The sequence below is a fragment of the Siniperca chuatsi genome, linkage group LG5 (assembly GCF_020085105.1).
Source record: "Siniperca chuatsi isolate FFG_IHB_CAS linkage group LG5, ASM2008510v1, whole genome shotgun sequence".
Taxonomy (NCBI): domain Eukaryota; kingdom Metazoa; phylum Chordata; class Actinopteri; order Centrarchiformes; family Sinipercidae; genus Siniperca; species Siniperca chuatsi.
In genome coordinates, this window is record NC_058046.1 from 24,366,777 (window position 1) to 24,392,988 (window position 26,212).

A 26,212-nucleotide genomic window follows, 5' to 3' on the forward strand; every position below is an offset into this window, starting at 1 on the left:
TTTCGTCCCTGCTGACCTTCTTAAGTGCGAACTTGTACAGGTTCTGGATCCGTTTGTAGTTATTACATTCCTGTTTTCACTTGAGTGTAGCTATGAAAACCGATCCAGGGCCAGCTGGGCCCGCCCGCTCCCATGAGTGCCTCCATGTTGGCAGCCCAGTTGACATGTTATCATGGCAACAGTGCACCGCTGGGATTTCCTCCGCTCTTGACTGTTCAGTCGTTATTAGCGAGCTAAATAGTCACATTATTACCTAGTAACATGTAAATTATTAGGTTGTATACTGTCTAAGTTGAACGTTAAAGAAAGAAGATGTCGGATATATTGTGCAGGTGGCTGAACGAGGAGCTCCGGCTGTCAAAAGCTGTTGGTAAGTGTGACTAAAGTTACAGCCTAGCTACCTGCTAGCTTAATTATGTTAACGCGGTGGTTTCGTTAGGTTAACTGTGATTACTTTGGCACACTAAAAGGAAAGCTACCAATGTAAGAGCTTTTTTAGATGCTACATATCAAGGACGATAAACAATGATTAAATTATCAACACAGGCAAGGGATATTGATTGGTAGGGTAGGATATATTATGAGCAACGTTATTTTTAAAAATGGACCAAGAGTATTTTTTGGAAAAAACACAGCTAGGCTAAACCTACTTACTTACTTATAATCTACTTTAATGGTTGTCCAACATTTTTTAAATTGTAAACAATATTATAAAATTATCACATGTTGAAAATGTCCATTGCCTAACGTTAAATAATTGCACGTTCATCTTCACAGAGCCAAAGACCTTTGCCAAGAATTTCTCCAGTGGTTATCTAATTGGTGAGGTTCTGCATAAATATCAGTTGCAGAGCGACTTCAGTATGTTTATGAAGAAAGAGTAAGTTGGCCTCTCTCTCTTTCTCTAGCTGTCTAGCCATGCTCCTTTGCTTTTTGTCGCTGGAAATATAGCTAACTGTTGTTTAATTATCCAGCTCATTTAAAGTGTTCATAATTATTAAAGTTATTTGCACCTTTTCTCATAGCACCTCCATCTCCAAACTGAATAATTTTACCCGCCTTGAGCCTACTCTCCACTTACTGGGGATCTCCTTCGACATAAACACAGCCCAGGAACTGATGCAGGAGAAGCAAGGTGTTGCCACACGCCTCCTTTACCAACTCTATGTCTCACTTGAAAAGAAGAAGAAAGCAGAAATCAGCGGGACAGTGATGGAAATCATGCAGCCTGCAGCCATTGCTGGCCTGCACAAAAAAGAGCATGAGATCTACTCTGATGTAAGAGTGGCTGTATAGATGTATGTGTAGCATGTGCATGTGTTTAGGGGTCATTTACCAATACTGAAAAACTGTATGGTGACTTATAGGAACGACGACTGTCTTTCAGTCTTTCATTCATTTTTGATTTTTGAACTTCATATTATTAGACTAGTGTAATATCAATATCTACAAAAACATGTATTTTCAAGCTTACTCTTTCTTTTTATGTAGCGACTGCATCAGGTGGTGAAACGCGATGCAGAGCTGAAGCTGCAGAAAATTTCTCAGCACTATGAGGAGAAATGCCAGCAATGGAACGACAGGTCTGTGATGACCCATCCCATCCAGCAAAAGAGACAAATCAAAGTCCAGGGTCAGAAACGAATGAAGAATACTGAGAAGGTACTGGAGGTGGAAAGTAAAATACAGTATTGTAACACATTTCCCCATAAGATCAAAATGTATGACCAGACTTTAAGGCAGTCTTATTATTTAAAAAATTAAAATTATTATATTTTTTTTCTCAGTCTCACATGCCACACAGTTACAACTCTTTGCAGTATTTTGCTGTTAGACATTACTATAGCTATACATGTACTGAGTAATAAACCTACATTTAAACCCCAGCAGCTTGATGATGGAAATAAAGGAAAGTTCATGCTACTGACAATGGGGAACTGTGTGTGTTGCAGCTGCGGGTGTGTCGTCAGAAGCACAATGACATCATGACTTGTATCCAGGCCACTATTGTCCAGGTGCCCAAGCCACCACCCTACACTTCACAGCTCAACCTAAAGAGGAGACAACATCAGCAGCAACGCAGAACACAACAAGCACAGGTGTGATCCATATTAAATAATTATGTGATAATTTAATACAGAGGGAAATACATTTTGGGCTTGTTGACACAGGGTCAGCTATAGAGTGGTGCCTGCATAGTTTGTAAAGGCCAGTGCTTGCTGACAAAGGGACTTAAGTTTAGGTAGAAGTCCTTTCAGAAACTCACATTGGTCATCAGAATCTGTCAAGTACATTATGAAAAAAAACCTTAGAAAATTTCAGGCCCAAGAACTTTGTGTGTGTTCTTAAGTTCACCAGATGTTCCAAGCGTCTTCTCAAAACCAATAGCTTGTTATTGCTTAAAACTTGTCATTGTTTACAGAGGGGAGATGTTTTTAATTCACTTTCTCTGCCCAGGTTTTCCCTGGGATTTTCCAGATTTACTAGGAATTTCAACTGATGACCCTCTGTATACAATATTACCTCTAAGGCAATTGTCATGCCACAAGTTCGGCAACAATTAATTGAGTGACATGAGTTTGTTTGTCTTTCTGGAATTATTACAATTTCTGTCCATTTTGTCCATGCAGATGGTCCAGACTGAAATAGCCCAGTTTGAAAAAAACAGGAAGAAACTGGTTACTTATGGTTTTGCTTCTTCTTCAAGGTGATTGTATTTATGTAATATTATGTTATTTAAATATTTGTATTAAGGGAATTTTATAGCAACCTGAGATATCCACCATCTCATCATACATTAGAACAATGACTTCATAAATATGTGATTTGAACCTTTTCAGTTCTAGTGGTCAGCCCTTCCCTGGAGATTTTCCTCTTGGTGGCATCCGCCAGGGCTGTGAGGTCCCTGGAAGTGGAACTAAGCTGATATTGCAATCCAATAGCAAGTATATACAGGATATCCGACAGAGGCTGGAGGAGAACGCCGTAGCTCGTGAGCAGAGAGAGAAAAGAGGAGACAGATTCTTGGTGGAGCAGCTCAAGGCCCATGAAGCTCAAGAGGTGAAACTTCTCTTCTCCTCTCATTGGGAAATGTTAACAGAGATAAATAGCAACTCAGGAGACTTGAGAATTCATTCAGTACAGTCTGTTTCTCCTCTGAAGAATCTTTCTCAAGTCATTCATATCTAGTCATCTATCCATTTGTTTTTGTTGACCATATGTAATGTAATATGGAAAATTAATTTTAAATAAATCTTACACATCCTATCCTCCGACTTCACACAATCGGTTATTTGACATGTGTCATTAACCCAAAATCAATCAACTGATCAGCCACCACTGCCTCACCCTGCAGGAGGCACGGCGAGAGGAGCAGCTGGTGAAGCGTCTGACACGTCAGACTCAGCAGGAGCAGCGTTTGGCAGCTCAGCTCCTCCAGATACGAATGCAGAAGGAGGTGATCCGGGAGAACCGCCTGTTCAGAGAGCAGCAGTACCAGCAGCGGAGAGAGAGGGACTTCCAGGAAGCTCTGGAGAGGGAGGCGGTGAGATAGGATGAATAAGGAAGAAGAATAATTCTCTCTATTGTCGCTTTGTATTAGGCTGTATCAGTGAGTATGTATGAGTAGTAAAATAGGGAGAGAGGGGAAAGGGTTGATTTGGTATTATGAAGAGAGGGAGAGAGAGAGGGAGGTCAGAGAGACAGATAAAGTAAGACTGTATGAATCATGAAATAAACACCTATATGTTTATCTGTTATGTCCTTCCGGTGACACTTACTGTATACTGTAGATGACTGATTTGGTTGAAAGGAAGGCACAGATACTTTGATAAATGCCTCGCAAAAGATGAAGGCCATGGTCCAGCATGGTTTCAGTGTTAAATATACAGTGTGTTGTAGTACGGTGTGGTCATGGTGCAATGGCGTTGTTATAAACCTAAGTCAGGCTGTCCCTGAGCAGACTGTCATGCGATTAACACTCAGATTATGCGGTTATTTGCCATTTACTCTAAAAAGTGAAAAAGTGATCTTTTTTAGGAGATAATTTAGGGAGAAAATCATAAAATCAAATGTGGAACGAAGTATGATTGAAATCCTCCTTTCTTTTTTCTGCAACCTTCAATATCAGTAATCTACTGATTATAAAAACTGATGTCTGTTAGTTTGTGTCTCTTTAAGGTTTTTTTCCACAAAAACTCCTAGTTATGTGTTTTGCACAATAAATGACCTATGTAACATCTTTCATCTTCCTTATTTACTTACAACAGTGGTAATTAGCAGGAACATTTATGTCATGCCTTCTCCACTCATTCCATCTTTCTGACTGGGGCCTGGTATAGGCTTTGGCTCAGCAGGCTAAGCTGGAAGGCGCCGAAGAGATCAGAAAGGAGATGGAATTCTGTAACAGGATTGCTGCTGAGCGAGCTCAGAGCAGGTACAAGAAGCACTTTACGAGCTGCAAGGCCATTTTGGAGCAGATAGTGGACTTGGCCACCAAGGTTGGAGAATATCGACTGCTCACTGGGAAGTACGTAACACAGTTGCTTTTAATGATGCAGTAGAAACATGCATACGGTATTTGGGCTTAAAACCTCCAAACTGACCTCTTGGTCTGTCAGTTATCGAATATGTAGAAATTCCAAAATGTGTTATAAAAATTACATCCCTTAGTAGTTACCAATAATTAGTATCAGAAATTATTGTAAAAGTTAGTAAAGCAATCTAATCTTTGAGTTGAATGTACTGCAGTTGTGAAGACATTTCGACTTTGGCCACTTCATGATCTGAGGGATGGGATTGAGGGAGTGATAGGACAAGTCCTCTGCTTTGTCTGCAAATTTTATTTATTTATTTATGCTTGAACAAAATTCACAATCAAGCACAAAACATAATATCAAAGTTTTTAAATTTTCAGAATAAGAATTGGGTAAAATAAAGTTCACAAGAACAGGAGCAACAGAAGGAAAAATGGGCTCATATGCCCTTTAAGTATTGGTTTGTTTCTACCTTTCATCATTGTTTCATTGTTTTTCTTTTTACAGTAAAACATTAAAAATGTATTTTAGGAAAGTACTGACAATCTGAAATCTGACTGAAGACAGGAATATTTTATGTAATGAACTGAAGCATTGTGGTGCAGTGCTAATTCGGATGCTAGTCATAAACCTGTGAAAAAATTACAAATATTAGAAACATTTTTGTACAACTGACCAGTGGTCAGATACAATCAGGAGATCCTGTCTGCTTCTTCTCATGATCAAATACATCATTTCCACAGATATGCACTTGCCACACAACCCTGCTCAATATTCACTTTGTATATGTATCCTGCTACCCTAGGTTTTACATATCCAGTACATCAGCTCTTCTGCTCATGGTTAGATTAACCATTTCTTGAAATACAGTTAAGTTTAATAATTTTTAGTTTCAATCAAGTTTTATTTCGAATACATTTAGAGGACATTAAAAAGTACTGTACGGTCCTATTAGTTACCTGGTAAGCAGTAACTTAAGTAGTTCAGGTTTCCAGGTTTCATTTTAACCACAATTCCACTTATTAAGTCTAGCTTTGCCTCCTGTCATTTTTTCTGCTGTCATGTCCAGTCTGATTCCAGAGAAGCCGATGAGAGAGTGGAAGGAATTGCTGTTCAGTGGTCTGCCTCTCTATGAGCCGATAAAGGGCCAGCAGCCAGGGTTTGAGTTCTCTACCCCACTAGACCCTGTAGAGCTTAAGAAGCAGGAGATACTCAAAAACCAGGACTATGATGAATACACTGTGAGTTTGAAACACGAGTGCAGTGTGTTTTTAAATCACGTTTGTATGTGTGTGTTTGCCCGCACACTTTCATCTAGCTTGTCTGTGTAAACTGAATAACTTGTTGGTCAAACCCACATTTTCAAACGAATGCTGATTTCACAGTTTTGACAATAAAAAAGTTTGAATTGTCCCTGAACTGAAGCCCTGAACTGTCTGAATGTTGAAGATCCTCTTTGTCTCAGCCATATGTTATGTTTGTCAGAACATGGTAGGTGAGTGGGCATGGCCACAGGAAGCAGGGGAGACCAAATTACCCCTGACCAACAACAACATTCTCGGACATGTTGTCCTGCGACTGAGGAACATTGTTCATCAACACATCATGGAACCGTCTTCACCTTCATTTCCTCACTTTACCCTCAAGGCCTGTGTCCTGGGCAAGTTTTGCTCTGGCAAGACCACCTGCCTGGCCAAGATTGCTGAAGGTACATGGCATGCAATCCGACCACAGATGCAAGGATACACACACAAACACGATGTCATACCCCTTAATTATGTCTTTACTGAAATTATATATTAAAAATGGATATGGAATAAGATTGTATGGCTTATTTGTTGCTGAGTACGTGTGTTGTTTTCTGCTTTAGCCCATGGCATCTGTGTCTTATCAGCTGACACACTGATTGAGGAGGCGCTGAATGCTTACCAGAATGGAGAGGAGGTTGGTTTGATACTGTATAATAATATTGTAACTTCAGTAGTGTCCCTTTTTATTTAATTTTGTCACATCATTTTGCCTTTAAAATGATTTTTCAGGACCATATAATCTCACTAGTCTCTCCTGCCGGTGCCAAAATATATAAACCTGTAAACGCATTGCCTTAAAATTATCTTATGCATTTCACCTTTTAAAACAAACCTTTTTGGACAACATGTACAGGTCACAGAGCAGCAAGAAGAGAGAGACAATGAGCAACTGCTCACATCCTCCACATCACTGAAACCTGGTGGGTTACTGAAGCCAGCATGATTCTATTCTATGCTATTTTATACTTTACATTACAATGTGTTTATTTGCTTGTAATAAAAATGCACTGCATATTAATTAGTATTTCACACAGCTGCTTGTTTGATGTGATACACGTCACTCCTAATTTTATTGTTTTTCAGATCTTGACACGCAAGAGGAAAGTAGAGACAGTAACATAAGAGTAAGTGTTTGTGTATATTTTCCATTTGTGATTTTCTGACTATTTTGTATATACTTCCTTGTATATATTCCTTTTAACTGTATTCAGTTTATATCACTAACCAACCTGAACCTGAACTTTCCTTGTAGATAAAATAATGACTTTTGGGATACTAATAATTTGAAATATTGAGTCACATACATAATAACATAATTATTTTCAGAATTACCTTTTTTGTAATGAAACACTTGAACACTTTCCTGCTCACATGTCCCTTATCCAGCTGTCTACCCGGGCCATACAGGGAGCAGCTGCAGATAAAGAGCTAAGGAAAGGCAACGCCATCCCTAATGAGCTATTAGTGGACATTATAGTAGAGGCTATCAGGTAAGTATAACCTGTATTGCTATAAAATACAGTATATAGGATTCAGTCAATTGTATTATCTCAATTTTACCATATGCAATTCATTTCACATAGTCAATATTTCAGAGAAATCTCAATGATACAATCTTACTTTCATATACAGTGTGGACAAAATAAACAAACAACAACCCCACAAGCACTCTCTAGACAGTGAAATACTTGTGTCCTTACTAGGCAGGTTCCAGCTCAGTCAGGCTGGATCCTGGATGGCTTTCCAGTGGACATCACCCAGGCCTACCTGCTAGAGAAAGCCCTGGGTGGGTCTGTAGAGGTAGGGAATGGCGTTGTAAGCAGCAGGACGAACCTTGCAGCTGATCCTAATCCACCCAAACCTCCACCACCCCCAGCTCCTGTACTGGACCTGGCTCTGCTGCTGGATATCCCTGATGAGTGTGTGGTCCGACGTGCATTCAGTCAGACGGGTACGTTAGTGGAGTGGGAGTTTAATGCTATGTATCTGTATACCAAACATTATCTGTTAGATGGTGTGTGTGTGTGTGTAAATATACATACACAAGTAACCAGTTAAAGGTAAATTGTATGTTTGTGTGTTTATGTGGTTCTCTTGCTCCCAAACCTGGTGCAGATACAGATACTGCTGCTGCTACAACCTGCCATCCTACAGACAAGAACTTGTATCTGGCACAGATTCCACACAGGTACCAAAATGAGAATCAAATGGGAGGCTACAGTGGAATTAATACGTTACTGCACAACTGTGTGTCTAATATCTAACATCCTTTTCCCCTCTCAAGGATCGCAGCTTTTCAGGACACCTGGCCAAAACTAGAGAAATGGTTTAGTGGAAAGCAAAACATTTTGGTCCGTGTTGATGCAGATGTAGACGTGGAGGAGCTTTGCAAGAGGCTGGAGTCTGTCCTGCAGGAAGTTATGATGCAAACACAGGAAGGTAACTGGTTGTTCCCTGAAAGAAATGCAATATTTACTCCGTATTCCTATTCCAATATATTCCCTCATCTAATTCTCTCAGCTCTTGCCACTCCTCCTGTTGAAGATGTAGTGTTGGACAGTGGGAAAGCTCCAGACTCCTCCTCTTCAGCCACACCTCCAACTGTAGACCAAGCTCCAGCCCTCACAGACGAAGCCCCTGGCCGCACAGACTCCTATTCCAGCCTTAATGAGGAAAAAGCCCAAAGTGTGATGTCACTTTCCAAATCCAACACACACTCCCCCAGAGGTGATTTGATCAGTAGTCTGTGGATTACACATTTTAATTGTTATTTTAAAGTCACTTCTGGTCACAAAAGAAATTCTGCCTCATTCTACTGACAAATGGTGACTGACTTGTTTAAGGTAATTTAAATATCATTACCAAGATCTATTTTAGGGTGGTTTGGCACTAAATTACCTTCCCACTGCTGTAATCAATAAGAAAACACATTATTATCATTATCAGTTTTTCTAGTGGATTAATTGGACCAATAAAAGTTAATATGATACAATGATTATTATTAATCAATGCTTAACATTCAATGAATATGATTCATTCTACTTTGTAATAGTGATGATGTATGTACTTTTCTCCTGGCTAATCAGTAGGGCACTCTAGGAAGGCGTCAGCTTCCTCAGTGACCAATGAGGACTCTGCCTCTCCCTGCCCAAGGTCATCCAGCTGGGTCTATGTGGATGAACCCCTTCCTCCAGTAGGATACAACTTCTATTTGTTTTTTTTGGGGGGGCACAATGCAAATACCACCTAGAATTTTTAAAATAGTAGAAATGTAATTGTAGTGTTAATATTAATAAATTAATAATAATAGGAATGACAGCTATAGGAAAAATAATGTCAGTATTAGTAACAGAGCCAATAACAACAACTGTAGTAGCAGTTGTCGAACAGGAACACGGGGGCAGCAAGAGGCCCACAAGCGCAGATCCAGTCTCTGCAGCTCTGGATGCAGAAATACCTGCTGAAAGCCACAGAAGGAGAGAGGAGAGAAACGAGAAGGCACAGAACTACGGGAGAGAGAAGATGTTGAGTTAGTAACATGCATTAATGGGATAAAAATGCATACAGACGGAGAGAGAGAGGAGGAGAGAGGAGCTCAGTGCATCATGGGAAGTCTCCTGGCAGTCTAAGCCTATAGCAGCATAACTAAGGGATGTTCAGGACTCACCTAAGCCAGCCCTAACTATAAGCTTTATCAAAGAGGAAAGCCTTAAGCCTTCTCTTTAATGTGGAGATGGTGTCTGCCTCCCGAACCCAAACTGGGACCTGATTCCACAGGAGAGGAGCTTGACAACTGAAGGCTCTGGCTCCCATTCTACTTTTGGAGACTCTATGAACCGCAAGTAACCCTGCATCCTGGGAGTGCAGTGTTCTAGTCGGGTAATAAGGTATCATGAGCTCTTTAAGATACGATGGTTCTTGATCATCATCTTTGTAGGTGAGGAGAAGGATTTTAAATTCTATTCTGGATTTTACAGGGAGCCAGTGCAGAGAAGCTATTATTGGATAAATATGATCTCTTTTCCTGGTTCTTGTCAGTACACGTGCCGCAGAATTCTGGATCAACTGGAGAGTCTTAAGGGACTTATTCTGGCAGCCTGATAATAAGGAATTGCCAACCTAGAAGTAACAAATGCATGCACTAGTTTTTTGGCATCATTTTGAGACAGGATGTGCCTGATTTTTGCAACGTTGCGTAGGTGAAAGAAGGCAGTCCTTGAAGTTTGTTTCATGTGGGAGTTAAAGGATAAATCAGATGCACTCACTGGGGTTTACCACAAGGTGGCCCTCCAACATGATTTAGTCTGTGACCTGGCAGTTTTACTACCTGTATTGCCTTTTAGGGTCTGTTTCAGTTATGTGAAAATATGTCATGTGACGTCTTTGTGAAATCTGATGCAGACTACAGTATGCCTTGTTTTGCTTTATTGTCCTCTATCCTCCCTCGCCCCCTTTTTTGTTCATCTCTCCCCCTCCCCATCTCTATCTTTAGGAGATCCCAGAATACCTATGCACCCATTGGGACACAGTGTGTGATTCTTATGTGAACAATATAAAGACAGTGATGCAGCAGCTGCGCTCACAACGCACTGTTATTAATCATCACCTATTCAACATCAGGTATTCTGCCAGGCCTTTGAAGTAAAAGGAACATGAAACACTACATTTCATGTAGTACACTAATTACAGATAAGCACATAACTAAGCATTTGCATAATGGACACCTTTCTTTTGTCTTTTCTCCATTTTTACATTTGATCTCTATAGCTGAAGATGCATATTTAAATACTTGGACATGTCTATACATGTATTCTTACATCTTTATATCTGATAGCATGAAAAGCTAGCACCACATCTATGCCCTGTAAACCTAACAGTGTGGGTAGCCATACACCTTGCACACCCCAAGAGCCACTAATATCTTGTTAGCTACAATCAATTTATCTTTTTATTACTAGGTTTTGTCATGTTAGTGTATAGCTGCAGATCCAGTATGGAAGTTGAACAACAAAGTATTTCTAATTAGCCTCTGAATACAGTATCAGTCACAGGTTGTCATGGTTATTCTTGTTTTTGGGTACAATTGGATGTAACCCAAATGTTCATACCATTAGGTCCTTTGTCAGAAATATTTTACAAATGAAAGAGAAAATGTATGTTTATAGAAAATTGTAAAACAAATATATATATTTGTGATAAATAAAAATAATAAACATTTATTACTAGATAAATATTACCTGGTTCCCTGTATCTGTAGAGAGGAGTACAAGCATTACCTGGTGCGTCCAGACTTGAAGCAGGAGTTAGTGTCTCAGTGGCAGAAGGACTTCAACAGCATACCTGAGGATATGAGAGAAGACGAGGATACCAAAGCAGAGCTACATCTGAGACTGGATGTGAGAAGAATTTGTAAAATAATACAATACAAATATTCTTAAACTGATGACGAAAATAGTGTTAAAACCTGCTAAAAAATGAAAATAAAATATATGGAGATATTTTGAAATGTGTACAGGAACTATGTGAACGTTTGTGGGACATTAGTGACAAGCGTAAGGAGGAGGACGAGCAAGAGAGGGCTGCTCTCATGGGCTGGTTGGGGGACCATACTGCCGTCCTCATCAACCACCACTCTATACTCATCCAGGTAACTTTTCTGTTTCTGTGTGAGCATTTGACTAAACAGAAATGTAATTTTTTTGGCCATTTCAATTCTGTAGTTTATAAACTATAAACTCATGTTATAGACAATTTCCTTTATTCTGTGTATTTTGTACCTGTTGCATTGCTTCTTTTCATCCTCTTTGTGTTTATGGTGTATAGGCACCTACGTCTTCTATGTAACTCTTTGTGATTGGATTGGATCTTGGATTGTTTGTGTTATATAGTTGGAGTTGGACCGGTTCCAGAACACACTCTGTATTCTCAGGGTCTACTATGTGAGCATGTATAGACAGGTGCTGCCTGCGCTACCCTCCAACTTTGTCTGTATCCCCCTACTGGACACCACAGAAATGAAGGATCAGGACGAGAGGCAAGAAACACACTATTAATAGCAACGTAACCATGTTAATGCAAGATAATAATACAAGAAATTAAATTACAAAATTGCATTTTGAAAAATGCATTTTGTTCCACCAGTACTGAACCAGCGGGTAGTCAAATGGATAATGGAGAGGACAAGAGGAAAACTAAATTGTAAGGGAGAAGTGTTTCTGTAGTCTGAAAGATGAAATGGATGTTGTCATTTCCTTGCAGTCCAAATACACACATACACAATTTCCTCCTATTCTCCTGTATTTCCCTCCTCCCCAGATGTCCTGACTCCTCAGCAGGGGTCCCCAAGACGAAAGACCAGGGTCAGACAGAACCTGCCAAGGTCATGTCAAATCAGATTTCCTACCTCTCTTTATGTAGCTTTCATTCACTTTGATCTTTTTTAGTCTTCCTCAAGGTCAGTAACTGATTTTCTTATTTTAGAATCTACTCATATCCACTCATAAAGGACTGCCATATATATTATATACCCTGCTGTATTTGTTTATTTTAGTTGTTTTAGGTTGTACTATCTTATAAGACAGTTCTTTTTAATTGACAATTTTTTTGTGTCATTCTGGAAATGCACTTCAAATGCAGTGTGTGAAATTGTACCTCAAAACAATCAAAAAAACTCTGAAAATATTAATGGTGATATGCTGATATATAATCTTATAGTAAGAGATATTGACCCTTTTCATTGTTAACTCTAGCTACCCCATGAGAAACTGATCTCCGACTATGAGGAGGCACTCACAGCCATCAGCAAATTGGTAATGCTCTACGTGAGTTTGCATGAGCATATTGCGAAGGTATAAGTTTTTTTTTTCGACTCCTGAAGTGTATGGATTATACATGTGTGTAGGTGTCAGCAGAAGCCCACCAGGGGGAGATAAAAGAGCATAAGGAGAGACTACAAGATAAGGAGAGGGCGAGGGCCTCTGCAAGTGCAAGCAAAAAAGAACAAGGGAAGCAGTCATCACAAAAACAGAAAGGCATGTCTTTTGCAGAGTATTTAGAAAACTATGGAGAGGTGCCCTCTAGCATGTACTGTATGTTTTAGTATGTCTTCTACATCATTAAACCCCCCCTCTTGTTCCTCCAGGTCCACCATCCCCACCACCGGCACTCAGCCCTGCACCAGCTCATGACAAAAACTCAAAGAAGACTCATGATCAAGAAGTCAGAAACAAAATACATAAAGAATATGCAGCTGCACTGGATCACGAGGGTATGCACACACACACACACACACACACACATTAAGAGATGCAGTACTTTCTTAATATCACAACATATTTAATCGTCATATTAACATATTGCCAATTTTCTAAGTGGAACTGTGTAATATGAAGAATATATACATGCAGGTGAGTTTGTTGTTCCATGTGTATTTTCATATGTGCACATACATACATACATGTATGCATGTGTGTGCACATGGTCAATATGGTTATATATGCTTGTGTTCTTTTGTTTGTCTTCCTGCATGCACGTGTGTGTTTTCCAGAAAATGCAGCAAAGGTGCGCATTGCGCTGGTGAAAGGTCATGGTCTGGTGATGCTGCACTCCCTTCAAAGCAGAGCTGAACAGACCTTTAGCAGCATGGAGACGTGGTTAGAAGCACACTATCTTGCAGAAATGGAGAGGTATGGTACAGTATGTGTGTGTGTGTGTAAGGTATGGTATGGGCCACGTGCATATAGAGGGACATGAATGTGAATGAAGCAGCAATAGCACCCACTTTGTACTTCACACTTATTTTATACTTATACCCGCTTGGTACTTAATTTATTTTCTGACCTGTATTATAGTGTATTATATTTTTTGCTTAGTACTTCTATTCCTGTGTGCACTGACAAGATAGTGAGCTGCTGTATTAAAGTATTTCTGATTCTGATTCTGAATAGCATAGCACAGCACTGATGTCCCTGGTTTATTAGTGTTGTTGTTTTTGATTAGTGTGTGACAAATGCTATCTGTACTTTATCACCATGTCATGTCATAATACTATATATGTGCATGTATATAACCCTCCAGAATTGAATTGTTGGACTAGTGTGCTACTGTTTTTATTGATTTATTTATTTTTTGGAAAAAAAGTCAGAACATGAAAGATATCCAAATTTCTGAAAGCCCTTTAAGTGCTCCTGAGGTTATTTTGAAAATAATACTAACATTATAGTTTTTGATATTAATTATACACAGAAGACATGGTTGATGTTTTGTCTGTGTCTGTCTCCTTTTTTTTTAGTATTGACCAACTATCAAAGGTGATTCGGCACCACATAGAGGCTGGTGCTAAGTTGCAGAATGAGCTGGTGTTGGTACGTAATGACTTTATAATTGTATTGAATTTCTTTTTAAAGAAAATGTGTAATATCTGCCGCAGGAAAGTATAGTAAGGTGCTCACTAGTTACAAGGTGGGTCTCTCATTCTTTTTTCTGGTTACAGGGTAACTGTAGGATGTAAATCTGAATTGTTCTTCCAGAGTGTGAAATGTGACAATGGACCACAGTGTCAATCTTCCCATTTTAAGATTCTCCATGTTCTCTTCTCCAGGAATGTACTGACTTTTACCTGAATGGAGACTGCCACATGGTGGCTAGCCCGGCTCCTCCTCCCCGTCCACCTCCTCTGGAGAAACCCACTCGGTCCACCCCGACCATCACTCAGCTAGAGTCACTCCACCAACAGCTATGCACTGTTGCTCCATCAGGTGCATACAGGGGAGACAAGTCGTGGTGTGATTGGGTCTATTAATGCTGCTATCCAACTTTCCATCCATCCATCCATCTTTTTCCTTTCTTTCTGACTTTCAGGCCTCATGTCCATTTCTGAGTTCTTCAGTTTGCTCAGGCATATCATCTCTGTTAACATGGGCAGAAACACCTTGCCTGAGCCTTGGATCGACAAGAATGAAACACAGGTACTCTTTTCACTTATTCCAGAGACTCAAAACACAAAGTTGGGAAATAATTTGTCTCATAGCACCAAATAATAATAATAACAATAATAACAAGGCCGCTAGTTAGACAGTTTATGAACAATTTGAGTCAACTGACAAAAAGTTTACATAATCACATAGCACTCTGCTGGCTACAACACAGTAGCCAGCAGAGAAAGCAAAGCAAGACACAAAACATTCCTGCATCATACTGTCCAGTTACTTGCATAGTCTAAATATCCAAATAAAAGACATTGCTTACAGAAGCATGGTCCTTTTCTCTCCTGACCCCAGTTGATGGAGATTGTAGCTCTGCTAACGGACGACTGTGAGCTGATAGACTGGCGTCGGTTTCTGCTCAGTGCTGCCCTCCCTTGGCCATTTCCCTCCTTAACACAGCTGCTGGTCGTGCTACAACGTTTCAAGGCAGCAGATACTGGCGACACAGGCTATATAAACGAGGAAGAGTACCAACAGGTTAGTCTTTGCACACACAAATCACATAGTCCTTCTATTCTGGATGAACCTGTATCCACAAGTTATCTAGCCACGCCCCCCCCCGCCCTCTTTGCTCTTGTGACATTATATATACTGAGACTTTCTACAAGCAGGCCTGGGTTCAAGTCAGCATGACAACACATTTAGTACACTGTATATTGTACACTTTATATAGTATAAAGTGAAAACTGTAGCTCCCTAAACATTAAAAGAAATGTTTAAAATCATCCTCTTGCCTCCTTTCTTATCAGACAGAGTTGTGGTTTTCCATTGAGAGTGTCCAGCCTGTCCCCGAGGACCCCTCTGAGCCTCTACCTTATGACCGTCTGGTTAACCTACGCAAGGTAAACTACCTGACAACTTAATTCCAAGTCAAGGTAAACTTTTGTTATTCCTAAATGGGAAATTCAAATGGTCATGGCACACAAACAACATAAAAGACATAAAAAGAATGAACAAAGACAATAGAGTAATGAAAGTACATAAAGGTAGAATAGAGACCCAACTTTTTAAACTATTAGTATAAAAGGACTTTTCAGCTCTTTTCGATGTTATCTTATAGAAAAAAGAAATTAATCTAAAACACAAGGGGATACAGTCATCATGGTGCCATCTGTTTTCTTCTAAACCTCAAAGGCTTCAAACCTCAAAGTCTTATGTGTACTGTGCATCCAAATGAACTGCACTGCAAGTAATAAATAAAATAAAGTAACATTTGCCTCTATTCTTCCTTTTTAGTTCTTTTTCCAGTTGTTTGCGGACCACTCTTTCTCTCCCCCTCGACTGGACTATGTGTCCATGCTGCAGTACTTTGCAGCTGACCCCAACCCCAGGCAGGGCTTTATCAGAGCACTTAGTGTAGTGGTGGGACAACATCTCAAGCACTCCTCACCGGGCCATCTTGTCAAGGTGAGTAAATTAATGTACAAAGAAAAGTGAATTAAATTTCCACTCTCAATTCATAGCAAAAGCATTTTATCTTCTACCTTCTATCGTCAAAACATCATTATTTACTGTCTTCAGATGGCCCAGAATTATAATAGAAACCAGTGATATTATTTTCAATAATGCCAGCAATGATTTTGTAACAGCATGTGTCAGGATTTTCTAGTGGTTGGTAATTTGTTTTGGAATGAAACGTTTGTTTGTCTTCGGTACAAACTATTGCACATCAACAGGACAATGTGTTGTGTATGCAGTCTATGCCCAGTATAGAAGAGGCTACAGAGCTCAGCTCATCAGAACTTGATGGAGAGTGCAAGGAAGAAGAGACTCTGTGTGCATCAAGCAGTTTGTTGGGGGAGCAGAAAGTATCTATCCCTGCTCTCCTTGCTGTCATCTGCCACAAATTCAACAAGATAAAACATGACATCCCCCTTCCTCCAGACTGCCTGAGTCAGGAGGAGCACACTGAGGTATAGCCCTAAATTATTATTTATAATATTGAATTAATTAAGGGAAGAAAACGTTGACTAAATTCTGTCTAATTTTCAATTCAGCAGAATGCATTTTCCCTCAACAAGATTTTGTTTTCTATTATGCTTTCATCATTTTTACCATCAATGTGCATATACAGGCATGGTGTATTTTATTTAAGTTTCAAAATGCAACTAATATGTGTGACTAGCAAATCTCTGTGGGATTGTATGAGATTCACGATTAAAGGGTTACCTACCTGACTTGTATTACATAATTGGGATGTTTAGTGGAGAGTCCACACCTTCATTTACATAATTAACTTAAAACAAATTAGGCTACACCATTTTTGGGGATGAGGCGTCAAATAAATTAGGCCAAGCCGCTGAAAAAAAGCCCCACTATACTAAAGCTGTCAATAGCTTTAAAGGTCGGCATGTTGCACCACCATATTTCTACAGTACACTGTAGTTTCTGTAGTTTTTATAGTTTCTCCTACACGTTTGTAACTGTAGGGTGAGACGGGTGGTATTCAAATGGTTGCAGACTGCAATTTCACTGCTAGATGCCACTAAATCCTACATACTGGACCTTTAATTTATGGATTCTGTGAGTTTGCAGAATACCTTAGTGTATTTTAAAGGCTACGGGTCTATACTGAAAAATACATTTTCTAAGCATAATTAACCATATTATTCATTAAAGTCTTCCCTCATGGTAATACTGTTTATCTCTGCTGGCCTCTAGCACCTGGTGCATATATTCAGAGAGCTGGGCTACAACCCTGAGGACTGTGTCCCCTTCGCCGTTCTCTCTCAGCATCCTTTCACCCAGGGCCTGATGGAGACCTCAACACACTACCAGCTTGTAGTAAGTCTCTATGTAGACTCATCACCTGTTACTTGTTCCCCTACTACAGTGTCTGTTAGATGAGAATCCAAAATAGCACACCACTTATCCTCTGCTGCTGCGATCAGCCACACATACTTAGCATCCAGACTGTCCACCATCATGTGCATTCATTTTCTCATTGCATATTTTTTAAGCTGATGAACCTACATGAGGATTCACCCTCATCTTTCATCTCTTCCCTCCCCACCCTTTGTATCCTTTCTTTCTTGTTTTTAACCTTTATTTATCTCTCAAATTTCTCTCTCTCTCTCTCTCTTTGTCTCTCAGAACATTCATAGACTGCTACTGGCCCATCAGGATGAAGAAGAGGCTAACAGCTTGACAGTTTCCTAAAGGATAAGACATATACAGTACATATACAATACATACATCTGTCTGCACCACAAATACCTTTCACTTAGGAAATGCAAGATGTTGCTTTGTCCATTTTGAAGTATTCTCATTACTTTTACATTTGAATTGTTTGCTGAAATGTATTGCTTACTTCAGTATTGAATAAATAGATTTGCAACCATAACTTGTTTCAGAATATAGAAATGTCTGTAACTGATAAAGGTTGGAATGACAACATAACTGAAATGACAACAATAACATCAGTGATGGCAGGATTGACCCTTCGTACTCACTTTTTTCCCCCGATACACTCCAGCAGTTTTTCTGACTGACTTGTTTTTCTAATGACCTCCCTGACACAGACAAGCATTGGTTGCAACTACAATGAGTGCATTGTCCAGGATAACCTACATGTCAAGCCTGACTTACCAGCAACTGCCTGCCAGGGCACCCACAACCCTATCACAGTTCATTCAGCAGTGATGTGTTATGGTAGCTACTCTATTTCACAGTCACTGCTGCCTGTCTACCAATCAAGTTAATGTGCGTGCTGTCTATAAAAAAATGAAGAAATTAAAAAAAAGACATATATAAATAAAGTAATCAGTGTTGTTAGCTAGCTTTTCTTGTTACTAAAGACAAAGCAACTTATTAATGCATCACTAATCTAAATTAGGTACTGGTGTCACAACAAATATCATTATAATCAGTAAGTCCTTTCCTGTACTTATTGATTGGTTACATTCTGTCAGCAGCCTTGAGAGAGTGTAACTCCTGTTAACATTTCCATTTCTCTAATTTGATACAACGAGGGCTTAGGGAACCCCCCACCCCCCTGACCCACCGCCCTTTCTCTCTTTTCCTCCCTTTCATTATCACTGCAGGTCCAGGGCTCTTGGACTTCTCAGTGTCTGACTTTTAGAGAAAACAGAGCCACTCACATGTCATATAGATAGAATGATAGTCGCAGACATGCATCCAAAACCTCCTGAATACTAAGGAATAAATCAGTGTCTTAATGTTGGACCTTTTTCATTTGTTGCAAGACAAAGCATACTGGGTAGATTCTAGGTACACTAAATAAGGATTTGGGATTCCCCCTATCAACTTGACACTGGAGACTGTATAAAATAATCTTTACTCCTGGCTCAAATGGACATGAGATCAAAAAGAAGACTTTCAGGACCTAACTTGGTGCACTGAAAAGATGAGGGATTTTCGGGATTTTCCTCAGTTATATGTTGGTAATCCTGCGTTTTGTCCTGCTGATTTCTTGTGGAAAATTTTCCATTTGTCTGGATCACAACTCTGGCTTTGGACCTGTCTGCCCCAGTCGCTTCCTGGATCTAACTTTGTTGCTGTATTATACAGTTAAAAGGGCAAATTTTCTCACAATAAATTGTTCTTCATGCAGGAAGGTTTTCATTACAGTTTATTTTTGAATTGGAAGACTATTTTAGGAGGACTTTGGCTGCAGGTCAGTGTGTTGTACTCTAATAACAACATGGGAATTGTATTTTGGATGTTTTCTCTTCTGGCTCTTCCAGTACTTCAGTCTGCCAAGATCCTGACTGTCTGTTTAATTGGTGAGTAGTGGAGCAGTGACTTCAAGTGCCCTTTACTAGTAATAGAGATATTCATCGTAAATATTTGTTCTGAAATATAAGAAGAATAGGCAACTCCTTGCCAGACTGAAGAGTCAAGAAAGTACAGTAATAGGTACAGGTTGTTAAAAAAGTTTGTGAAGGAAATTTGCTACAGTATTTGTATTATATGCAAATTCACATAGTATGATGCAAACAGTGAGCCAAATGTCCAGAAAGCATAGTGATAGAACAGTTTTGATTTAGTCTTTCTTCACCTCTCCTTTCCTCCAGGAGGAAGCCACTACTTGTTATTAGATGAAATTTCTCATAACTTAAACCAGCATGGCCATGAGGTCCGCATGCTCTTGCAACTGGGTAACCCTGTTATTACAGGTATACTATACACACACAAACATATTTTGCACAACTTCTCTCTCATCCTTTCTCTGTCACTCTAATTTTCATGTAAATGACTGCAGATTTCTTTTGAAATGCACACAGGTTTTTCCGATGAAGGCCGTGCAGACAGTTACCAGACGAGCACCTGGTCCTTAGGAGAGAAATACATCAAAGAATACAATGGCTGGTTCCTGGAGCAACAGACACAGTTTTTACTGGGAAGGTATCACACAGATTTTAGGAGACATGGCTACATTGATAATTTTGTTAGGAGAAACAGACACACTCTTACAAGCTACTTCATCTTGTTTTGATCTTGAGTCTGGTTTTCCATCAACATTTTGATGCTCTTGAATTATACTGATGCCCAATTTGTCTCTGTTTTAGACTTCTGAACCTTCTGACATCTGACAAAAATATTTGTCTCTAACAGCATTATATTATATCAGATTTAAATGGTTTCTTTCTCACTCCCCTTGCCTCTCTGTTTGTCTTTATCTTACTCACTCTCTCATTTTTCCTCCCTCTCTCTTTCAGAGATAACTTTAATAACTTTCTAAACTTCATGAACCACCTGTCCTATCAGTGTGACAAGCTGTTAGGGGACAAAGAGATGATAACTTTCCTCCAGAGGGAACACTACGACATCACCATCCTAGATGCTTTTAATCCCTGTTCCTTCATCCTGGCACACAAACTTGGTACATCTGCTGTTCATATCGCTTTTGTTTATTTCATAATTACAATTATCCTTTAAATCTTAACATTACTACAGTAATATATGATTTACCAATACCTTGCCACTTACATTATTTGTAGATTTTAGACGTATTTAAATGTGCTAATTCAAACAAATTGTCAGCCAGATTCACAGTGTTTTTTATTTTAAATTTATCAACAGCTTTGAATAAATCAACAGCAGCTCAAACGTTCCATGCACTTTACCCTTTACTCCAGGTGTCCACTATATAGCTTTCTATCCTGGCGCTCTGAATGGTCCTCTGTCCATCGCGCTCCCCAGCCCAGTCTCTTACATCCCAGTCTTCAGCTCCCAGCTGTCTGACCACATGAACCTCTGGGGTCGTGCAAAGAACCTCTTTTATTCTTTCCTGGCTCCTGTAGGTAAGAATGGTGTTACACAGGAGATCACACATTGTCAAGGGTATTATCTGGCTTGCTTAATAACACACATCTTCATTGTACGCTGTACTTGTCAATGGCTCTCTAGACGTATTAATATTCTAAATTAGCGCATTTTTGTATATAATGAATGTACTCAGTTTTTACATTTGATTTCTTCTCATTTCTCATTCTTCTCTCATTTTCAACATACTGACTCCATATTAATACTTTAAAATTACTACTTATCTTCAACAGCGTTCAACATCCTCTACTGACATTAGCACACCACCTAAATACAGTAATCCATACTATTTTGTTTTATTGGCTCAATTTCCTCCATACTGTACATTTTTGGCTAATATTCCATTGAGACTGATTGTACATGTGGTGAGAATGTTTAAATTTGTTCTTATCTCATTTAAATCTGTTGTCTTTGTTCCATTCTAGCATTGTTTGCATATGCAATAGCCTACTTTCTCAGGAATAAGATTGTTTCTTATCTTAATGGTATTTCCTTGTATCACCATCTACTATCCATTTCTTCCTGAAAGAATGCTCTGTTAGTGTTATTCGTGACTAGTCAGTAAGTGTTTTAGCTAATACCCATTAACAATCATTTAGTTATAATAATTAAATCTGAATGGCTTTCAACAAATATTGGGCATACAATGTTGGTTCTTTTTGATTGTGTCTTGTGTCTTATTTCAAAGGCCAGGAACTTGTATGGTCAACATTTAGGGAAGTAGCTGTGCGCCACCTTGAGTCAGGCTCACTCCCTGGTGGTCTAGAGGAGTTACATCAAGGAGCTGAACTCTGGGCCTTCAACACTGACTTTTCACTGGAGTTCCCCCAGCCTCTTATGCCCTACACTGTGCTGGTGGGAGGTCTGCTGAATAAACTTGCAAAGCCTCTGGAACAGGTCTCTTCTCTTGATGCACATATCCAAATACATCAGTGAGACTCAGATTTTCAAATTAACTAGCCTTCTTTCCCTCTCTTTACCTTTCTCACTCCCACTTTTCTCTGGAATTTTACTCCTCCCTATGCACAACCATCTCTCGCTCATCCTGCCTTACTCAACACTCCATACACCACCCCTTTTGATCCCTCAGGATCTTGAGTTGTGGATCTCCAGTTTTGGAGAGGCAGGTTTCATTGTCGTGACTCTGGGATCAATGGTTTCTTCAGTCTCTGTGGACCCTCTTCTTGTGGAGCTGGTGGCTGGCCTCTCCAGGATCCCTCAGGGGGTGCTCTGGAGGTAAAAGGATGACACAATTCATAGACATAAAAAATATATCATTTTTAACATTCTGTGTCAAAGATCTCAATTTTTACACATAAATAGGGGGAAAAGCACACACAATATGATTTTTTTCACAGTCATGAAAAGATTAAATCAAACTCAAAAACAAACAAACTTGGTACTTGGCAAGATGTTACAGCAAGTTCCTAAACCGCAGTGTTTTGCTTGCAGGTATGACCCCCAGCGATGGCCATCTCACCTGGACACACCTCCCAATCTCAGAATAGTGGACTGGCTGCCTCTTAATGACCTACTGGGTAGGAACAGTCTGCCTCTCTTACCCTAACCCTGTGTTACAAACATAAAGGCGGAATTACAGTATATGATAGACCGTCAAAAGCATTGTTCATTACGAGCATTTTGGACTATCTGAAAGAAGACCAAAACAATAAATTTCAAGGTAGGATTCCTGTCAGACACTGGACCAAGACTGCAGCAGAAGGAGACTGGGTCACTGCTGCACTGCAGCTCCATTCTTTCCCTTTAACCTCTTAATATTTAAAGAAATGCTACAAGACTCAAGTGCAATCATGGCAAAGAAAAAAGTGTTCATGTGTGTACATCCCTACTGATCCCTTGTTAAAAATGCTTGTTAAAAATCAGTCTTTACTAAACACTCTTACTTCCTTTACTCAGTAATGAAGCTTTCTCTATTTTTCTGTTTACCCCAGGCCACAAAAAAACACGTCTCTTTATCACCCATGGTGGGCAAAACAGCCTGCTGCAGGCAGTGTACCATGCTGTTCCTGTGCTGGGAATCCCTCTGTTTGGAGACCAGTTTGATAATGTGGTGAGGGCTGAAACTAAGGGGCTTGGCCTCACCATCAACCCCACACACATCACCAGGGAACTGCTCAGCTCCACTATTCAAACACTCATACAGGACATCAGGTATGTGATGGCCAGGCAATATTTGTGATGTAGTAGAGTACAGAGATGTCTGTAACTACACCCTCTTTTTCTTTCTATTTTTTTTCCAATCATTTCTCCTTTTCTAGGTTCAAGTCTTCAGCTTTGTCCCTTAGCAGGATCCACAAATCTCATCCTGCCCCTCCAGCCATTCGACTCATCCAGTGGGTGGAGCACATCCTGCACAGTGGAGGTGGAACTCATTTAAGGCCAGCTTCACTGGCACAACCATGGTACCAGAGATACCTGTTGGACCTGGTGCTTCTTCTCTCCCTGGGGCTTCTTGGACCTGTAGTTCTCTGCTGGACTTTCTGTAGGAACAAGAATAGCACGGATAAACACAAAAAAATACGATAGCGGCACTAAGCGTTTCGTGAGGGACACGTTAGATTTATACCTCAGTTCTGTGTTACTTTTTTATCTCTGACTTATTGTGTACTGTACCAATATGATAACTTTTAAAAAATTAATTCCCACTACCCTTAAATATTGCAGATGTTTAATAAGTAAACCATGCTTGTTGTAACTGATTCATATAAATAAGTGATAGCAGGCTGGCATGTTGATGTAGGAAACCTCTGCTTTGACACAAGCGTTAAACTCAAACTTCCTTTTCCCCTGTTGCCCGATAGGCCCAGAAAAGATATCCCTTAAGGACAAAAATATAACTTAAAAAAGTTATTTTTTCAAAATATTCCCTTTTATTATCAAAAGGAAAGCTGCAAAGTACTGCAAAGCAGAACAATGCTGTTGGTTTTATTTTAGTTAGCAAAAAATGCATTTAAACAGCGTTTCTGATGCCATTAATACTCTTGCTCAACTTTGCTTTTTCTGTTGAGTACTTTTCTTTCCTTACTGAAGTTTCACTCTCTGTATTTTCAGTTTCACTTCAGTGGAATAGCCTTAATGCCAAGAGTCCTGCCCTCTCCCCTCCCAGCACCATCATGTCTACCAGACGTCTCATTTGTACTGCAGCGCCACATTGACCAACACCTCTGTGCTGCTTTGACCTGGCTGCGCTGCAAGCAGGGCTGGTTGACAGTACGCACGCAAATACACATACCCTAACTAAGTAATGCATTTGTGCTTTATGTTGTTGCATTTTTCCAAATGGCAGCAAGCCATGGTAGGGTGTTGAGAATATTTTTGTGTGCTGCTTTGCTTGGCTGGTTTGGGTACGTACTGTATGTGTAGACAGAGTGTGTTGAGAGTCACAGAATACACCTGAATTCTCTGAATGCTCTACCTGCAAAGTGTGTGTATGCATGTGTCTATGTCTGTGCGCATCTGTGTGTTTGGGGCAGTGTTATGGTCTACTGGTTCTTCAGTTATTAACCACCAGCACCACCTGCAATCCTCAACTCTGACCCCCACACCCTCCTGTCTTGGTTTCCACCGAGTCTCCTTTCCCTTTCTAAACAAGCCACAAAAACACACAGCAATGTTAACGGTCAGCGCTCAAGCCCCCAATTCTGTCCTCCCTTCCACTCCTCACATCTGTGTTGGGGGTTAGCAGGGAGGAAAATATAGATTAGCAAGGAAATAATGACCAATTAGGACGGCTTGTTCTCTGTCCATTCAGCTGTCCATTACTTCACTGCATTTCATTTGTCTGTTTGTCTGGCAGTTGCAGGTGCCAGTGAGTCTTCCTCTGTCTCGCACGCAATCCAAAACAGGCAGGGCAAAGCAGCCGAAGCATGACAGGACAGGACCACTAGGGAAAAAAAGAAAAATGCAAAAAAAAAAGCACACTTTAATGAAGCAGAAGAAAAATACACCAATGCAAAATAGAAGACAGGGAAATCATAGAGCAGAGAAGAAACAGAAAAAACAAAGTAGAGAGAAACAAAAGCTAGAAGAAATAGTGATCAGACTAAAACAGACAACATACACAACTGTCCAAAAAGTAATAAACTGTGTCACTTTTGGCCGTTTTAATACAGTAATTGCATTTAATTTACAGTTATGTTTTTAAGTTGGAATTGCAATCATCTATACATTTGATTACAGCCATGACACTTAGTTCAAAACTGTTTTAATACAGGTGTCCTGCAGTGACAAGGAAGATGAAATCAACAAAAATAAAACAACATAATGATAATTTAATCAAAATGTCATATACAAAAACGTACGATGGAGCAAGTAGAAGTGAATTAATGATGTAAAGGTTGTAGAAGTTTTGTCCTTGAAACATAAATAGTTTTATGTGCTCTTTTGAAATGGCTCTGATGTGAATTTTGTATATGCGTCAAAAAAAGGATGTTTGAACATACTTGTAGCTGGCATTAAATGGATCCAGTAGCATGTTCCCATGAGTTGTGTCTTATTAATAATGAATGGTGGTGGGAAGTGATTGTTTAGGAGCTGAGAGCAAATCTTTGTGGCTGAATAAGTTCTGTAATTACTGAAGGTCAACAGATTGGTCCAAGTATGTATTGGAGTTGCTGGGATATTCACCAATTTGTGTTCTCAAGTTCACGTCTGTGTTTGTGGGTTAGAGCCCCATCTAGTGAACTTGTGCCTAAAAACCCCCATCTTGTGCCTAAAAAATATAATGGCTTCCTGGACTTAAGCCTAATTCTACAACTAAAAACTAAAAATTAAATAATAAAACTAGAAATTAAATAATGTAATAATAAAGTAAATGTATTCAAATACTGTTGTTAAAGTTTCAGCTTTAAGGATCTGGCACATTACTACCAATGTATTATTGTTAACATTTTGTGCAACTTTACACTTCTGCTCCACTAGATTCACTCCATTAAATTTTTCTGATGGCTGTACTCAGCTACTTTGCAAATGAAGATTTTACATGTATTAGGACCTACCAGTCTAATACAACAGCCCTGAAACTAACTTCATTAAGGATGTTAGTTTTTTGTTGAAACTGTTTTAGAAAGTGTAT

The 26,212-nt window shown here is 39.6% G+C and overlaps 2 protein-coding genes across 7 annotated transcripts; both read left to right on the forward strand.

The window, feature by feature from the left end:
- The first annotated feature begins 148 nt into the window (after positions 1–148).
- spef2 (sperm flagellar 2) lies at positions 149–18,172 on the forward strand. Of its 5 annotated transcripts, none has more exons than XM_044197911.1 (39): positions 149–370; positions 778–880; positions 1,026–1,278; positions 1,492–1,662; positions 1,953–2,099; positions 2,631–2,707; positions 2,841–3,060; positions 3,356–3,544; positions 4,341–4,528; positions 5,605–5,776; positions 6,021–6,243; positions 6,406–6,479; positions 6,699–6,765; positions 6,929–6,969; positions 7,232–7,335; positions 7,549–7,796; positions 7,961–8,033; positions 8,130–8,284; positions 8,366–8,572; positions 8,932–9,038; positions 10,338–10,465; positions 11,103–11,241; positions 11,361–11,492; positions 11,734–11,879; positions 11,987–12,043; positions 12,161–12,224; positions 12,595–12,654; positions 12,747–12,876; positions 12,987–13,112; positions 13,392–13,530; positions 14,136–14,208; positions 14,445–14,601; positions 14,705–14,811; positions 15,124–15,306; positions 15,579–15,671; positions 16,066–16,236; positions 16,506–16,742; positions 17,491–17,613; positions 17,923–18,172. In XM_044197911.1, the coding sequence occupies exons 1-39, from the start codon at positions 313–315 to the stop codon at positions 17,986–17,988; spliced, it is 5,208 nt and encodes a 1,735-aa protein (XP_044053846.1). In that variant the 5' UTR covers positions 149–312; the 3' UTR covers positions 17,989–18,172. The 5 variants fall into 5 exon arrangements, with proteins under 5 accessions (XP_044053846.1, XP_044053847.1, XP_044053849.1 ...); XM_044197912.1 differs by having other exon boundaries at positions 8,935–9,038; XM_044197914.1 differs by having other exon boundaries at positions 8,390–8,572.
- Positions 18,173–18,310: 138 nt separating this feature from the next.
- On the forward strand, positions 18,311–25,615 carry LOC122876936 (UDP-glucuronosyltransferase 3A1-like). 2 transcript variants are annotated; one of them, XM_044197923.1, is made up of 10 exons: positions 18,311–19,574; positions 19,866–19,967; positions 20,076–20,196; positions 20,511–20,674; positions 20,931–21,095; positions 21,806–22,014; positions 22,208–22,353; positions 22,570–22,655; positions 23,070–23,289; positions 23,397–25,615. In XM_044197923.1, exons 1-10 carry the CDS (start codon positions 19,397–19,399, stop codon positions 23,662–23,664), a joined length of 1,659 nt encoding a protein of 552 aa, XP_044053858.1. In that variant the 5' UTR covers positions 18,311–19,396; the 3' UTR covers positions 23,665–25,615. The 2 variants fall into 2 exon arrangements, with proteins under 2 accessions (XP_044053858.1, XP_044053859.1); XM_044197924.1 differs by lacking the exon at positions 18,311–19,574 and having other exon boundaries at positions 19,598–19,967.
- The last annotated feature ends 597 nt before the right edge of the window (positions 25,616–26,212 follow it).

What these genes read in the sequence shown, in the direction of transcription:
- LOC122876936 (XM_044197923.1), top strand. Translation starts at nt 19,397, where the DNA reads ATGCAGGAAGGTTTTCATTACAGTTTATTTTTGAATTGGAAGACTATT. An exon ending in GGGTAACCCTGTTATTACAG is followed by an intron (nt 19,968 to 20,075) that starts GTATACTATACA and finishes AAATGCACACAG; the next exon opens with GTTTTTCCGATGAAGGCCGT. An exon ending in CATCCTGGCACACAAACTTG is followed by an intron (nt 20,675 to 20,930) that starts GTACATCTGCTG and finishes CCTTTACTCCAG; the next exon opens with GTGTCCACTATATAGCTTTC.
- spef2 (XM_044197911.1), top strand. Translation starts at nt 313, where the DNA reads ATGTCGGATATATTGTGCAGGTGGCTGAACGAGGAGCTCCGGCTGTCA. An exon ending in TGGATGAACCCCTTCCTCCA is followed by an intron (nt 9,039 to 10,337) that starts GTAGGATACAAC and finishes CTCTATCTTTAG; the next exon opens with GAGATCCCAGAATACCTATG. An exon ending in GTCAGACAGAACCTGCCAAG is followed by an intron (nt 12,225 to 12,594) that starts GTCATGTCAAAT and finishes TGTTAACTCTAG; the next exon opens with CTACCCCATGAGAAACTGAT.